The following is a 17595-nucleotide window of genomic DNA, read 5'->3' on the forward strand; positions in this document are numbered from 1 at the left end:
ACTGTAAGTTGCTTTGGATAAATGTGTCTGCTAAATGACTACTTACTGGTATGATAGATGTTTGTCACCTCTACTTAACTCTCTCTTTCTGTTTCTCGCTCTTCAGTATGTGGCGTTTGGATCCCTTCTGTTCATCCTTATTTCCATTTCCACTTTTTGCATGGAGACACATGAAGCTTTCAACACCATCTACAACAGAACTGAGAATGTTACAGAGGGGAACGTTACGAGGGAGGAGATCGTATACGAAGTGGTCACGGACAGTTGGTTGATGTATGTTGAGGGAATGTGCGTGATTTGGTTTACCATCGAGGTTTTCACACGTGTCGTCTTCTGTCCCGACAAAGTTGAGTTCTTCAAGAGCGCATTGAACATCATCGATTTCGTTGCCATCTTGCCCTTCTACCTAGAGGTTGGTCTGAGTGGGCTCTCCTCCAAAGCGGCGAAAGACGTCCTGGGATTCCTACGCGTGGTGCGGTTCGTCCGGATTCTGCGTATCTTCAAGCTGACGCGTCACTTTGTGGGCCTGCGCGTTCTCGGACACACGCTTCGCGCCAGCACCAACGAGTTCCTCCTCCTCATCATCTTCCTTGCGCTTGGAGTCCTCATCTTTGCCACTATGATCTACTATGCCGAGAGGATAGGAGCGAGTCCAGACGACCCTACGGCAAGCAACCACACCAATTTCAAAAACATCCCCATTGGTTTCTGGTGGGCTGTGGTTACCATGACTACCCTGGGCTATGGAGATATGTACCCGGAGACTTGGTCGGGCATGCTGGTGGGGGCGCTGTGTGCCCTGGCGGGCGTACTGACTATTGCCATGCCAGTGCCTGTGATTGTCAATAACTTCGGCATGTATTACTCTCTTGCCATGGCCAAGCAGAAGCTGCCCAAAAAGAAAAATAAACATATCCCAAGAGCACCGCAACCCGGGTCGCCCAATTACTGCAAGCCGGATGCACTCGCCATGGCAACGGCTTCGCCCCAGAGGATCCTGGGTAACGTGCTGGGCGGTGTGCTGGTATCTAGCGGCCTGACGGGAGACTGCCCACTAGCTCAGGAGGAAATTATTGAAATTAACAGAGGTGAGATTAACATGCACTCATACCGTACAGCACATACAGTATACAGACACAGAAAACACAAAGATCTACACAACCTCACAAGGAAACTTCATTCTTGTGACATTTTCCAGTGCACTACCAAAACTGACTGGCTGTTTTTAACCTTGTTTCTAAGGATTGCGTAAAGATATGACGTGTTTGAAGGATGCAGTATATAGAAGTAGCTATAACAACAATATGGTCAAGCGATAACAATTTTTAATCGAATGAATCGCATACCGGTATATAAATGTTTGCTGAGAGGCCCTCAGATCACAATACTTTAAAATATAATGATAAATAATTGTAGTTATATTTAAATAAATATAAATAGAATATATATATTATAAATAGAATAACTGAGATAATTAAAATGTATTACTTTATTGTGGCAGATGAGTAAATTATTGATAAGATCATTCAAAAAGTGGCTTTAGAAGGCAATGTATTGTTTATTTCCATATTATTGAGCATATGCCTGTCATTGGCCTACAGTCCACAGCAATCCATTTCACAGTTTAATATCTTTCCAAGATAGATTTATTATAAGGGATTTTCAAAGGACACATCAATATACTCATGCAAACCAAATTTGTTAGGTCGCTGTGTCAAGTTAAAAGTAGTTTCAAACTTAGAAAAACACGTTTCGAGATCCCTGCATTTGGAATTGCACTCCGTCTAGCTGTGTTTTGACGCATCCTCATCTTGTGCTGTCTGCTGTGATTTGTTGTCTGTACAGCTGCGTGTTGCCTATACAGCTGGAGTTTGCTTACTGCCCCCTGCTGAAAATTAATGGTACTTCAAGCTTGAATTACACATATGATAGGAATAGTCCTTATAATGGTCTGGGGACATGATTAATTGTTTTCAATTTTTATATTTTTAATCGCACTAAATAAACACGTTAAATCAACAGCCCTAGTAATTTTATACCATGGTAAGGCATGTTGTATGTGTGGGAATTACACATAATTTTATTTTTTAAATATTAAAAAATCATATTGCAATGCCTATTTTTGTAGTCACTGATAACAGTGAATTAAATCATCTACAAATAAAATGTCAACTTATTTGCTTAATTTCTTTTATTTGGAACTTAATGTCAACAAACCAAATATAACATTATTCTGCTTCTCAATACACACCTTAAAAACAAGTTATTTTCTTTATTTCACCTAGATTTTTCCCCGATCACATTTATAATGGATTTGTTCCAGATAAATTATAATGTCCTACTTTCTGTATTCAGGACCTGATAGTTGTTGTTTTTTCTTTTAGGAAGTTGTAGCTATACTGTTGTTTTTTAAAATCTTAAACATATAGTATGTTCTATAAAAACAAGTTTTTATATCTTAAGCAATTTCACTTTTCACTTCACTTCTCTTGTTTTAAGTACAGCATGTTTAGATATTTTTACTGATTATGAAAAAAATGCTTTTCATAGATCCTTGTTTTGTGTTTTGCCACCTCCCTTAATTTCTCTCCCTCTCTCTTTGTTTCATTCATGTCTCTCATCAGACTCGAAGCAGAATGGTGATGCAGCGAGTGCTGCTCTAGCAAACGAGGACTGTCCAACAATTGATCAGGTTCTCAGTCCAGACGAGCGAAGCCCAATGGGCCGAACCCGAGAGCGCTACCAGCAGGACAGAGCCTGCTTCCTCCTCAACACACGAGAGTTCCGACCCGCTGATGGAAATGTGCGGAAAGGTACGTATACACTCTTTTGTATGCCGCTTATACACACTGACACACATTCACACAGTCATGTATTGAAGGCATCACAAGCTTAGCCTAGTCATATCAGCGCCACATCGCTGATATGAACACATCAACATCACGCAGTGACCTCCAAAAAACAAAAACAAAAAACACTGCACACTTTAACACAGTCTCAAACCCAGCTCTCTGAAAGCTTGTTTGATTCCACTGTGGCGTCTTGGCAAAAATACAAATTACATAACCACTTAAGCTCTCAGGGTTCTTTCACACTTGGTTGGTTTGTGGTCTGAGAGTAGTTTGCAGAAATTTTGGCCTATATGTGAATGCTCCAAACAATCTCAGACCAACTTTAAAGATATAGTGCAGGCAGCTTAAACTGTATTGTGCATTTTGAACGCAAAGCGCACTAGGTATACTTCAGATTCACATAATTACACATTTTATCTGACTGCCTTTCAGTGCATCAAAGTGAAGAAATTACGACAGAAACATACTACTATTGTATAATATTTTTTGATAAATAGTACGAAAGTAAAATAAAGTAAGTTAATTAAGTTAAGAGTAGGTAAAGTAAAATAGAGTAAGTAAAATTTGTAAAATGATTAAGTAAAGTAAGTTAAAGAAATGTTCCGGGTTCAATACAAGTTAAGCTCAGTCGACAGCATTTGTGGCATAATGTTGATTACCAAAAAAATTAATTTCAACTCATTCCTCCTTTTCTTTAAAAAAAGCATGTACAGTGAGGCACTTATAATGGAAGTCAATGGGGGCCCATTTTTGGACATTAAAATACTCACTGTTTCAAAAGTATAGCCACAAGACATAAACAATATGTGTGTAAACATGATTTTAGTGTAATAAAATCACTTGCTAACCTTCTCTGTGTAAAGTTATAACCAATTTTACAACTTCGTTACCATGACAATGTCAACAAACCTTGAAACCCTGAAACGACTATAAAAACGATGATTTAAACAACTTTACAACTCAAGTAATACATGAGTTTTAACAGAAGTGCTTTTATAAAATTATAAGCTTCACATTTCTGTTTAAACCCTCCAAAAATTGTTCCCATTCACTTCCATTGTCACTGTGCTTTTTTTTTTTTTTCTTTTTTTTTTTTTTAAGAAAAAGAGGATCATGGGGTCTGGGTAGCTCAGCGAGTATTGACACTGACTACCACCCCTGGAGTCATGAGTTTGAATCCAGGGTGTGCTGAATGACTCCAGCCAGGTCTTCTAAGCAACCAAATTGGCCTGGTTGCTAGGGAGGGTAGAGTCACATGGGGTAACCTCCTCGTGGTCACGATTAGTGGTTCTCGCTCTCAATGGGGCGCGTGGTAAGTTGTGTGTGGATCACGGAGAGTAGCATGAGCCTCCACATGCTGTGAGTCTCCGCGGTGTCATGCACAATGAGTCACGTGATAAGATGCACGGATTGACTCTCTCAGAAGCGGAGGCAACTGAGACTTGTTCTCCGCCACCCGGATTGAGGTGAGTAACTGCGCCACCACGAGGACCTACTAAGTAGTGGGAATTGGGCATTCCAAAACTGGGGAGAAAAGGGGATAAAAAGAAAAAAAGAAAAAGAAAAAAAGAAAAGGAGGAATGAGTCTAAATGAATTTTTGTGGTAATCAACATTATGCCACAAAGGCTGTCGATTGAGCTTAACTTGTATTGACCACGGTAAGTAAACTAAAGTAAATAAATCAAGATAGTCAATAAAGTGAATTAAGTAAAGTAAGAAAAGTAAGTAAAGTATATTGTAGTGGTCCACGTTCTGAAAAAACAGTAGTGTGATAGTGAACTGAGGCGTGATCAACACAAAACTGGACCAAAATGAGGAAACACTCGCACTTCAATTTGGACTGTAGTTTGTCAAATATGCGAGTATATCTTGTTGACTTTACAAGTTTTTAAATATCTTTAAAAGATACGATGCCACTGACTTTGTAAACTTTGGCAGGTTCTTTATCATATTCATGTTTTGGAGTTAACTATGTTAATAGGCCTATCCATTTTTTAATTTGCAGAAATGTGCATCTTCATAGAGCCTATATTTAATTCCCTTCATAATGTAATGCATTCAGTCTTAATTAATCTTGCCTAGTATGTCTCTTAAGAAAAGAAGATTTGTTTTGGAGATCAAAAAAACTGAAAAATTGGAGAGAAAAAAAGAAGAAGAAAAAAAGAAATTATTTTGGTTAAACTTAAAAAGGTTAGTAAACTGGTTGCCTTAAAATGTTGAGTTCATTTAAAATAAAATTTGATAATAAAATAAATAAATAATAATTTGAATAAAAAGGTCTAGTTAACTAACAATTAATGGAATTACTTCTTTTTCTTTTCTTTTTTTGTTTTTTACATTATATCAGTGCATAGCCATTGTGCCATTAGTTTACTCAATAAAAACAGATTGTTTTGTTAACTGAACAAATTAGTAAATCTAGTCTCTCTGGCAAAAATATAAAGTTAACAAATCATGGAAATATGGTGATTTCAGTGTGGTATTTCATGCTCTGTTGAATACTGTAGCCTATGTCTCAATGAAATTCAAACACTGAGGTAAAGTTGATCATTTTTAGTGGTCTTCTGTTTCATCTTCAACGAGTTCATTCTTTTCTATGCTGTACAGATGACACTGTGGCATAAAAGTAAACTAAACAAACATGTATAAACAATGAGGAACTATTGCAGCTGACTCCACAGCACAGGGGTCCTGCCCTTTGAGCATCTTCATCATTTTATGGAATACGGTGAAGAATGTAAACATTTTGCCTCTAAAACATATTTTATCATATGACACAACGATATTCAATATTGTATAATAATAATAATAATTATCATAATACTATTTTACCTAACTGTTCTTAGGTATCATATGAACCTCCATTGTCCATCTCATATGGACCTGTTTTTCTTAATTACCACCTTTTATTTTGATCAAGTCTTATGTATTATGGTGCTCCTTTTTAGTCGCTTGTTTCCCTGCAAGGCGCAATGTAATCTATGCTGTGATGTACTGACTTACTGTACATTTCTTTGCAGATATTTTATTATATATTTTTATTTATTTTTCGATGTTATTAATGTCATATTCTTATTTTATATATATATATATATATATATATATATATGTTAATACAACAAATGAGTAAATATGTGAGAAGGCGCTTCCTTTAGTCAGTGTGTGAATATTACTAGTGCGAGTGGTGGGCCGATATCGCTGATATACACAACACACACTGATTAAAGATAAAAGTACTGATTTTATTTGTTCATTTGCGGGGATTAATTTGACTACTTTTCACCAGCGTGTTATAGTTTGTGCGAGAATTCCCGCGTAATGAAGGCCACATTTTCTGGAACGTTTTACACTGTGCAATATAATCCCGTGCCAAATTCAGAACCTGTTTAAAATACTTAACACTATAACTTTACAACATAAACAGCTAGTATGTGCCTTACTTTGAAGCTTATAACAATGATGATAATTCTCTTCAATTGCCTGGTTCAGTTCTTAATGGCAAAACTGGCCCGACCAAGTAATCAGTAAAGGAAGATGAATGATTTGAAGCTGCTATAGCGAGCAGCCCCCTCTGTTGGACAAAATAAACAGCACACAGTAGGCTTTGCTGCTCGGGCTTTCATGCAATTAATATTTCACTATGAATGCTGTCTTGAACGCTCAGGAAAAATGGGGAAATTTACGGGCACAGCTCCAGTCGGGGACAAGCCACCAGAAACTTGGCTGTCCCTGGAAAACGGGGACATCTGGTCATCCTAACCTGTGCTTCCCCAAGTGCAGATAAAGCAAAGGATTGAATTGCATCGTCACGGCGCTAACCCTAACCCTAACTAAATGCACTGTAATGAAGGATACGCGCAAACCCCCCATCGAAGACACACTCGCACAACACCACAAACAACACTTGCGCACCCACCCTGGTGTGTCATTGCCTCCCTAATGTTACATTTCTAAATCCGGGCCTGCATAAGATTAATGAAAACATGCATGTTGTTTTGTATCATGTTTTTATAGATACATTTTTTGGTCCTGCACCTGGATTAAAAAAATGTTTGGGAGGTACTTGCTTTTTACGATCTATGATAATATAAAGAAATAACATCAATATCTTCTTTATTGTCTCAAAATAAAACAGTAGCCAACTTGATAGTATTACGTCACACCACGGTAACTTCTCTCCAAATCACCACAGAACTGCTGTGTGATCAGTGTTACGTAAACGCTGGTCTTAAAGAGACAGTAACAATATTAGCAGTGTCTATAACATTTATGCACTTTTAAGAGACACTACATACATAAAAATTATACAAAAAAAAAAAAATACAAAATTTTAAAAATACATGCTATTTTGAGTCTTCTGTTTTCTTCTGTTAAATTCCTGAAACTTTTCATAGCTTATTATTAGTATTATAAAAATAATAATAATTATATTATTTGGGATGTAAAGTTATGCTTCATGCCACCCTTGAATGAGTCACCCAGTCAAAAAAGTCTGTTCACGCCACTGGACCGTCTGCAGCAAATGTGCCCAGTATGAAAACTACCTGAAAGGGGTCTGTTTGGTTCTTTTTAAGAGGACCCAAGTGTGAAAACACCCTTAAAACCACACTAATCTATGGACAATCTGTTTTGACACAACACTGACTCCTCTTTTCCTTCTTTCTCTACTTTTGTTTTTGGATTTTTTTTTTTGTTTTGGATATATATATATTATCTTTTATATATTTATATATATATATATATATATATATATATATATATATATATATATAATTTTTCTTAAAAATACTCAAAAAAGAATTATTTTCTCTGCCTCTTTGCTATCTCTATCTTTTTTATCTTGCATTTCCTTATTTGTCTTCACATGCACAATCCTCTTTATTTTTTTGCTCTCATTTTTCCTTCTTTGCATTTTGCTCAATCCTATTTTCTATTTGTCTTTGTTATTTCACTGATCTCAACACAACAAACTTTCTATTCATGCAACGCTCCACAAACAACTACACCAATTTCCTCTCCACACCACACCCAATTCCCCAAACCCAACTTGTCCTTGATTGCCACCCACAAAAACTCTTACACCTTCCCCCACCGCAACCCACCACCGTTTGCCACGTTAGAATCAGGAGCCCTGGTGGCAGGCGCCGATCCACCCCTCTCAGAGGAATGGAATAAGCTGGAAGGCTCCATGTTACAACAGGAATTTAATGCAAACTCCGCCTCCTCGTGGATCAAACCAAAGCTGTCAGAGGTAAAGACCAAATCAGTTAATGCAAAACCAATAAAACATACAAAAACATGTACATAAACTCTTATTCTTCATTACAAACAAACTGAATAAGCTATGTTAGATATCACAAATACACACTCACACTTACACACAAAAATCAAACTTGCATGGGTGTGTTGTTGTTGAGTGTAAATTGTTGTGTCCATGTTGTGTTGTAAATCTAACAAACTGTCATTAGTTTCATCTGTTAAAGGAAAATGAATCTAATGTTTATGATGCCACTGAATATGAGTTTAAGGTTGGGTTTCAAACACTCTGACAGATAAATTTGCTATTGTATGTTTTTGCAAATTTTGCAAAATCTCTCAAACCGATGAACTAAACTGCTGACTGTCCCACTCTGGACATTCAAATCATGAGTCCATTGGGGAAAAGTTTTCACCTATTTTAAACAAGACATGTAGCATGCACTCAGCGAAAACAAAACTGAGAGAGCAAAAACATCCAAAACCCCAAAAGTGTATTTGTCTGACTCCATGTGGTGCAAGGGACAGTAGACAAGGGGTCAAATGCGTAACACATATTAGAAGAATATTCCAGCTTATTTTCAGAGGGATAGTTCACCCAATAAGGAAAATTGTGTCATCATTTACCTGCTAGGCTTACATTGTAAATATATTACTGTAAACACATTTCCCTTCTGTTTATACAAGGGAGAAAACTTTGTTTTAAAAAGTAGAGACAGTTTCGCCAGAACAGTTTTAATGGGTTTATGTAGTGCATTTTCTCATTCCAAAGGCAAATTTGTAATGTCAGTTATTTATTAATGACACTACGATTAAAAAAAAAAAATGTTGTGGGCCTGGGTAGCTCAGCGAGTAAAGACGCTGACTGCCACCCCTGGAGTCACGAGTTCAAATCCAGGGTGTGCTGAGTGACTCCAGCCAGGTCTCCTAAGCAACCAATTGGCCTGGTTGCTAGGGAGGGTAGAGTCATGTTGGGTTAACCTCCTCATGGTCACTATAATGTGGTTCACTCTCGGTGGGGCACATGGTGAGTTGTGCATGGATGCCGCGGAGAATAGCGTGAAGTCTCCGCAGTAAAGTGCTCAACAAGCCACGTGATAAGATGTGCAGATTGATGATCTCGGACAAGGAGGCAACTGAGATTCATCCTCCTCCACCATTGAGGCAAGTCACTGCACCAGCATGAGGACTTAGAGTGCATTGGAAATTGGGCATTCCAAAAAGGGGAGAAATTATTGTATTTTGTTTTTAAACAATTTGAATTTCTATTTTTCTATATGTCAATTTCAGCTGTATGTCAGTCGATGTATGTCAGAACCGTGGATCCATTTGTTTGTGTTGTTTTTTGTGAAATCATTGGGTGATTCTCATGAAACCTGTCAAGAAAATGTCCTGTTCCTTATTTCGTTTTCCTGTTTATGAACAAATAAGAAATATTATTTTACATATAGAAAGTGCAACCTGTTATGGGGCCATCAAGATTTTTACATTTAACCCCACATTTCTTCAACAAATTCATTATTAATCTCATTACTACAATGTAAAAAAAATAAATATATATATATATATATATATATATATATATATATATATATATATATATTCATCATTGAAAGCATGCAGTGCGAATAGCAAAATTAAAACGTCTGTGTGCGTTGCAGTAATAAGAATTAAAATGAAAAATGTGCTAAAGTGTCATGAAAATAATGCACAAGACAAAACAAAACTTAATTTTCTTTATGCAAAAATAATATTACGGTATATATTTTTTGCATTGATTCTGGGGTTAAAGATATAGTTCACCCAAAAATGAAAATTCTTTCATCATTTACTCGCCCTCATGCCATCCCAGATGTATATGACTTTCTTTTTTCTGCAGAACACAAATGAAGATTTTTAGAAGAATTTTTCAGCTCTGTAGGTCCATACAATGCAAGTGAATGGTGACCAGAACTCAGAAGGTCCAAAAAGGACATAAAGGCAGCATAAAAGTAATCCATATGACTCCGGTGGTTAAATCCATGTCTTCTGAAGCTATATGATAGGTGTGGGTGAGAAACAGATAAATATTTAAGTCCTTTTTTATTGTAAATCTACATTTCACATTCAGCCACCTTCTGGTTGGGGCTGGTCAAAGGTGGAGATTTATAGTAAACTTAAATTTTGAGCTGTTTTTCACCCACACCTATTATATCACTTATGAACACATGAATTAAACCACTGGAGTCATATGGATTACTTTTATGCCACCTTTATGTAATTTTTGGAGCTTCAAATTTCTGGTCACCATTCACTTGTATTGTATGGACCTACAGAGCTGAGATATTCTTCTAAAAATCTTCATTTATTTTCTGCAGAAGAATCTTCATTTATTTTCTACAGTATCACTTTAAATATAACCAGGACATTTTTTGACCGATTTCATGAGAATCACCCAATTTGCTCAACAGTTACTCTGTATTGGACACACATCCCTGCTGCAAGTATTTATTTTACCCTTTTCAAAATAAAGTGTTCATAAGTGGTGGGGACAAAAAATGGCCAAGGCAAAAAAGTGATGGTGGACCCCACCATAAATGACGCCTATGCTTTATACACACTGAGGGACGATAGTTGAGTTTATTTTCTGTGGTAAATCAAAAGCACGCCACTGATGGGGTACATTGAAAATAACCTGGAATATTCTTTTAAAGCAAGTGAATAAGCAACAGGATATACTGTACACACCATCTCATTCATTAGGATATGATGGACAAATGTTGCAGACCTCAGAAAAGGGCAGAAACCCAATCTTAACTCGGATGTATTCAGGTCTGTTACACTAACCTCAGACTCTGTAATGAGAAAGACTTGTAAATGGGACAAAGTTGGACACTGAGTTGTGAAACAAATATAATTCAATGTTTTCAATGTCACATGAGATCCACTGCAATTACAAACTGTATGAACTGCACCTGCTACAGATTGAGTGAGTGTGTTGGTGTGTGTGTGTGTTCAGTGGGATCTCACATGCTCTATATTGTCTTTTCCTTCAGGTTGTGTCATATCCCGCGTTTGTATGTTGCTTCTTCATATATTCTCTCCCTGTTTTACTGTCTACCCCCCTCCCTCTACTCGCTGTGTGTGTGTTGTGTTTGTTGTGACGTGATGTTGCTTATTGTGTTTTCAATGTGTTTTCCTCATTCTACCGGTGACCTTTAACCCTGGCATGATGTAGGACACACACACGCACACCGAGGCAACACACACACACAAACTCATGAAAAAATCTAACTGTATTGCATGTTGCTGTTGTTTAGGTGTCTGTGCTGTGTCGAACTGCCCCAGGGTTAAAGGTCAGGGGTCGATAGAGGTCTAGGTGAATTCTAATGAGTGGAATTTCTTAGTTCTGCGCCATGCAGCAGGCACACTGTGATCCCGCCAATCCGCATACATTACTGCTGGTCACGCTCACAACACTTTAAAGCTTGCAGAAAGAAACATGGAGAAAAAAAGACAAGAGTGCAGAGAAAAAAGAAAGACACACTGTAAAAAAATATATATATATTTTCAGTCTGTGTTTTTGTCTTGTTTTCCACTTGAAATACCTGACATCCTTAAAACAATATGCATTTACTTAGATGCATAGACATAACTCTTGTTTTCTGAGAACAAACATACTGTATGTTGTATTAAGTTATGTACAGGGATTGAGGCTTCCAGGTGCAAAAGCACCATAAAAAATCACAAAAGAAGTGCATACGACTCCTTGTGTTCTGAAGCTATACTTTATAAAAGCTATGGAAAAATAAGTGTATATGTGGGTTTTCTTCGACTAAGGGCACTTCCATGTCCCAGGTTTTATTTTATTTTTATTATTATTAAAATTATTTTTGTTGTATGAATGTCTCAATAAAACTGACGTGGGAACTTTTTACCAGCCCTTTTACCATATAAAAATGTATAAATATTTTTGTTTTAGCCTTATCCCAGACCAAGACTTTCAATATTAAACTATGAAAACCCATTATAGAAATACAAATTATTATGTTTAAAACTATGATGATCTAAACAAAGAGTGAAATAAGCATAAACAATTTCAATATTTATTGCGTGAAAATGAATTCTACAACCCCAATTCCGAAAAGTTGGGACAGTATGAAAAATGCTAATAAAAACAAAAAGGAGTGATTTGTAAATTATATTCACTCTTTGCTGTATCGAAAGCACTACAACTACACATTCTATGATGTTTTATCTTGTGAATTTCATTGTTTTTTTTTTTTTTATGTACAGTAATTTCAAATCAGATTGCAACACACTCCAAAAAAGTTGAGACATTCGAATGTTTACCATGTGAAACATCACCATTTCTTCTAATAACACTTATTAAGCATTTAGGCACTGAAAACACAAGTTTGTTAAGTTTAAAAAGTGGAATTTTCCCCTATTTATCCATTATGTAGGTCTTCAGCTGCACACGGGGTCTTCGTTGCTGTATTGTGCGCTCGTAATGCACCACACATTCTCAATTGGAGATGGTCAGGACTGCATGCAGGCCAATCTAGCACCCGCACTCTCTGATAACACAGCCATGCACTTGAAATCCAGGCAGTATGTGGTTTGAAATTGTCCTGCTGGAAAATGCATTGACATCCCTGGAAAAGATGGTGCTGGATGGCAGTATATGCTGCCTCAAAATGTTTACATATCTTGCTGCATTAATGGTGCCATCACAGATGTGCGAGTTATCCATGCCATGGGCACTGACACCCCTGGCCCATACAGACACTGGCTTTTGGACCTGACACTGATAACAACTTGAATGGTCTTTTCCTCTTTGGACCGGAGAACACGACGGCTTTGTTTTTCAACAACAATTTGAAATGTGGACTCTTCAGACCAAAAAACACAGTTCCACAGTTCTACTTTCCATCTAAGATGAGACCGAGCCCAGAGAAGTTGACAGCGCTTCTGAACAGTGTTGATGTATGGCTTCTCCTTTACATAGTAAAGTCTTAACTTGCATCTGTGGATGCAGCAGCGAGTGGTGTTGACTAACAAAGGTTTACTAAAGTAATCCCAAGCCCATGTTCATGATGTCCATTACAGATGAATTATGTTTTTTAAGATCTTGATGTCTGAGGGATCAGAGATCACGTGCATTCAGAAGTGGTTTTCATCCTTCCCTTTACACACCGAGATTTGACCATATTCCTTGAATCTTTTAACTATATTGTGCACTGTAGAGGGTGAAATGCCCAAAATCCTTCCAATTTGTCTTTGAGGAACATTGTCCTCAAAGTGCTGGATTATTTGCTGAAGCATCTGTTGGCAAATTGACAATGAATGATCCTTGCTCTTGAAGGACTATACTGTTTTTGGAGTCTCTTTATATACTATGACATGATTGCCTCACCTGTTTAACATCTCCTGTTTCACATCGCCTTGATATTTTAACTTGTCAAATTGTTCAGTTGCCCCTGTCTCAACTTTTTTGGAGTGTGTTGCAATCATCTGATTTGAAATTCCTGTACATTAAAAAACCCAAAGAAATTCACAAGGTAAAACATCAACTTTTTCTTGGGGTTGTATACATTTATCAAAAATTACAATTTCCCCCTAAAATTATTTGCTCCTAAAATTATTATTATTTTTTTAAGTTAGTGTACTTGTTAACAAAGTTGAAAAAGTGTCAGTGAATAGTATTTTTCAGTTGAAACATGAGACGTTTGAAGAAAACACAGAAAAATCTAAGTAAATAACACTTTTAAACAAAATATTTTTATTGGGCATCATTTCCAGTCAAACCCAATTATGCAAAGTAATTTTGCCAAATTATGCAAAACGTGTGAAAATATGATTTAATAGTGTGTATTTAGGATACATAAATAATTATACATTTATTTATGACTTAAATATAAGCCTTAGCAAAACAAAGGAATCTTTTATTTAAAAAATAAATAAATAAATACATACAAATAAAAATGCCATTGCCATCAGCATCATTTCAACCACAGAATTCTATTAAACACAATACAGAATTTCAGATGTGCTGGCAATGACACTGCGGTGGAAGTTTTCATGAATTTGAGAAAAAATGGCATAAATCTCCTGTGATGCATGTATATAAACTGTTGGATATTGTTATTAAAAGAATTAAATAATTTAGTGAGAATATGATCAATGTTTTTAACAAGACTTTCTAGAAAGCTATTGCTGGAAGTGCCAGATGCTGAAGAAATACCCATATATTATATAGTCTTATTATGTAAATTTATTAACTAAATTTTATATAATATACACAGTAGTTTTACTGGAATTCAAGACATAAATACTGATGTTGAAATGATTTTTTGCAGTGCAGGACAGAGTGCCAAAGGAAGAGTGTTTTTGTGTGGCACAGTTCTAAGAATCTCCTCATAGGACCTCAGTGTGCTTCTGTTCCTAGCGTAGCCCGGAAACTTCTATTTGTGTGTTAGATCTTGTTTTAAAGTGTGTGTGTGTGTATGTTTGTGTGTATGTGTGTGTGTGTGTGTGTGTGTGTGTGTGTATGTGTGTGTGTGTGTGTGTGTGTATGTGTGTGTGTGTGTGTGTGTGTGTGTGTGTGTGTGTGTGTGTGTGTGTGTGTGCTGTGTAACACTGACGTCTGACTGACTGGTTGACAGACAGACACTGGGATATTTGGACAGACTCACAGACAGACTGACGTAGAGAAGGTAAGAACGAACCGTAATACCATGGTAACTCTCCCAAGCCCATATCCACCCCGGCACTTATCCTGGGCTTGAGCTTAGCATCGTCTCCCGGGACGTCTGTCTCTATATCACTGTAATGTCCAGCATAGACATTTTAAACTAGTCGTTTTTGGTGACCATACAGTGTCAATATTTAGGATATGTCTGTGTGTGTCTGTGTGTGTGTGTGTGTGTGTGTGTGTGTGTGTGCGTGTGCGTGCATGCATGCGTTTCCGAGTTCTGTTGTTTTGGGTACAATAACTCCGAGCCAAATCAGCAATGTGAATAAGAATCTGCTCCAGGCTCTGTTCCAAACCCTAGTGAGCTTCCTGCCTATTCAACATCATTTTTGGCATCATAGACGCAATGTCCAAAGGGGTCATGACATGCTTTTTTTTTGATTATTTTCATGTTTCTTGAGGTTCACTTATAACATTAGTAAAGTTTTTTTGTACAAAAAACAGTCATATATTAGTAAAACATGATCATTTTCCACTCTAATTCTGACCCTCTGTCAGAAACGCTCGGATTTGGTGCTGCTTCTCCTTTAAGACTTGTCAGTAAACGCCCACTGTTATGATTGGCTCTCTGCTCTTGACTGACCTGCTCTCTACTTGCCATCTCACCATTACTGGGCAGGGCTACAGAAGTGATAAGGTAAAGTATGCATTGATGTTTTATTTTGGAGGCGGTCAGATGCAAATTTCTACCATGGTGTGACATCATAATTTGGAGGAAGTCATTTTAGCAGCTTGGTTTCAACAAATGATCTTTTTGCAGTGAGGAGGAAATTTTGAGGTCCGAAACTTACATTATGTTTTTATAGTACAATGACCTCTTATATGTCAAAAGATCAAGGAAAATTGAATTCCTTATGTCACCCTTTAAGAAAAGATGATGCTTGCCCAATGCAAAACTCACCACCATGATGCTGGGGTATTGTCGGTGGTTGCCATGGTGTTGCTGTGCTGTTTCTAGGGAGTTCTGGGTGGTTGCTAAGTGGTTTCTTACCAGCCCAAGCCAAAAGATCCCAATCCCAAGTCTCTACCATATATTGTAGATATATGCGCATGTGGCAGGGCATCCAGGCCATCACCAACTACAGGACAACATCAGTTGCCTGTGACAATGATGCCTCCCTTCCAGATGCGCTGAATGACTTCAACGCTCGGTTTGAGGCGCAGAATGATGTGGCGGCGAGGAAGACCACCCCTCCTCCCAACGACCAGGTGCTATGTCTTTCCACAGCTGATGTGAGGAAAACTCTACGTAGAGTCAACCCACGGAAGGCTGCTGGACCAGACAACATTCCTAGTAGAGTGCTCAGAGGATGTGCAGACCAGCTGGCGGATGTTCTTACCAACAAATTCAACATCTCTCTGAGCAGCGCCGTCGTTCCAACATTCAAGGCCACCACCATTGTCCCCGTGCCAAAGAAGTCTTCAGTGTCCTGCCTCAACGACTACCGTCCCGTCGCACTCACACCCATCATCATGAAGTGCTTCGAGAGGCTCATCATGAGGCACATCAAGACCCAGCTGCCCCACTCACTAGACCCACTGCAGTTCGCGTATCGTCCCAACTGTTCAACAGATGACGCCATCACCACCACCCTCCATCTGGCCCTCACCCACCTGGATAAAATGGACTCATTCGTTCGAATGCTGTTCATAGACTTCAGCTCAGCATTCAACACAATCATTCCTCAGCATCTGACTGGAAAGCTGAACCTGCTGAGCCTAGACACCTCCCTCTGCAAATGGATCCTGGACTTCCTGACTGGGAGACCTCAGTCAGTCCGGATTGGGAACAGCGTCTCCACTGCCACCACACTGAGCACTGGGGCCCCCCCCGGCTGTGTGCTCAGTCCACTGCTGTTCACTTTGCTGACTCACGACTGTGCAGCAATGCACAGCTCGAACCACATCATCAAGTTTGCCGATGACACGACCGTGGTGGGACTCATCAGCAAGAACGATGAGTCAGCATACAGAGAGGAAGTGCAGTGGCTGACGGACTGGTGCAGAGCCAACTACCTGTCTCTGAATGTGGACAAAACAAAAGAGATGGTTGTTGACTTCAGGAGAACAGAGAGTGACCACTCTCCGCTGAACATCGACGGCTCCTCTGTGGAGATCGTCAAGAGCACCAAATTCCTTGGTGTTCACCTGGCGGAGAACCTCACCTGGTCCTTCAACACCAGCTCCATTACCAAAAAGCCCAGCAGCATCTCTACTTTCTTTGAAGGCTGAGAAAAGCACATCTCCCACCCCCCATCCTCACTACGTTCAATAGAGGGACCATTGAGAGAATCCTGAGCAGCTGCATCACTCCCTGGTTTGGGACTTGCACCTTTGCGGACGGCAAAGCCCTGCTGAGTATAGTGAGGACAGCTGAGAAGATCATCGGGGTCTCTCTTCCCTCCATCAAAGACATTTACACCACACGCTGCATCCGCAAAGCAACCAGCATTGTAGATGACCCCACACACCCCTCACACAAACTCTTCACCCTCCTGCCATCTGGCAAGAGGTACCAAAGCATTCGGGCCCTCACGGCCAGACTGTGTAACAGCTTCTTCCCCCAAGCCATCAGACTCCTCAATACTCAGAGACTGGACTGACACCCACACACACACCTGTACACCATCCAACTTTTGCACATGTCCAGAGTTGCACTTAATTCATTGTCACTTTATACCTGGCTGCTACCTCAATAACTGCTATGTCCATAGAACACTATTTCATAGTATGTTATGTTTACATTTGGC

At 38.5% G+C, this 17595-nt stretch overlaps 1 protein-coding gene across 5 annotated transcripts in view; it reads left to right on the forward strand.

Moving 5' to 3' along the window:
• Positions 1 to 17595, forward strand: part of LOC127434426 (potassium voltage-gated channel subfamily C member 1-like) — a 97467-nt gene that overhangs the window by 52089 nt on the left and 27783 nt on the right. For 3 of the 5 annotated variants that reach the window (XM_051687173.1, XM_051687170.1, XM_051687171.1), the window contains exons 3-4: positions 107 to 1088; positions 2625 to 2813. In XM_051687173.1, the coding sequence (XP_051543133.1) occupies positions 107 to 1088; positions 2625 to 2813 (1171 nt within the window). Of the gene's footprint in view, positions 1 to 106; positions 1089 to 2624; positions 2814 to 11144; positions 11166 to 17595 lie in introns of all 5 variants that reach the window. The other 2 variants (XM_051687172.1, XM_051687169.1) reach the window with 1 other exon arrangement.

Source organism: Myxocyprinus asiaticus, chromosome 44, assembly GCF_019703515.2.
Source record: "Myxocyprinus asiaticus isolate MX2 ecotype Aquarium Trade chromosome 44, UBuf_Myxa_2, whole genome shotgun sequence".
Classification (NCBI taxonomy): domain Eukaryota; kingdom Metazoa; phylum Chordata; class Actinopteri; order Cypriniformes; family Catostomidae; genus Myxocyprinus; species Myxocyprinus asiaticus.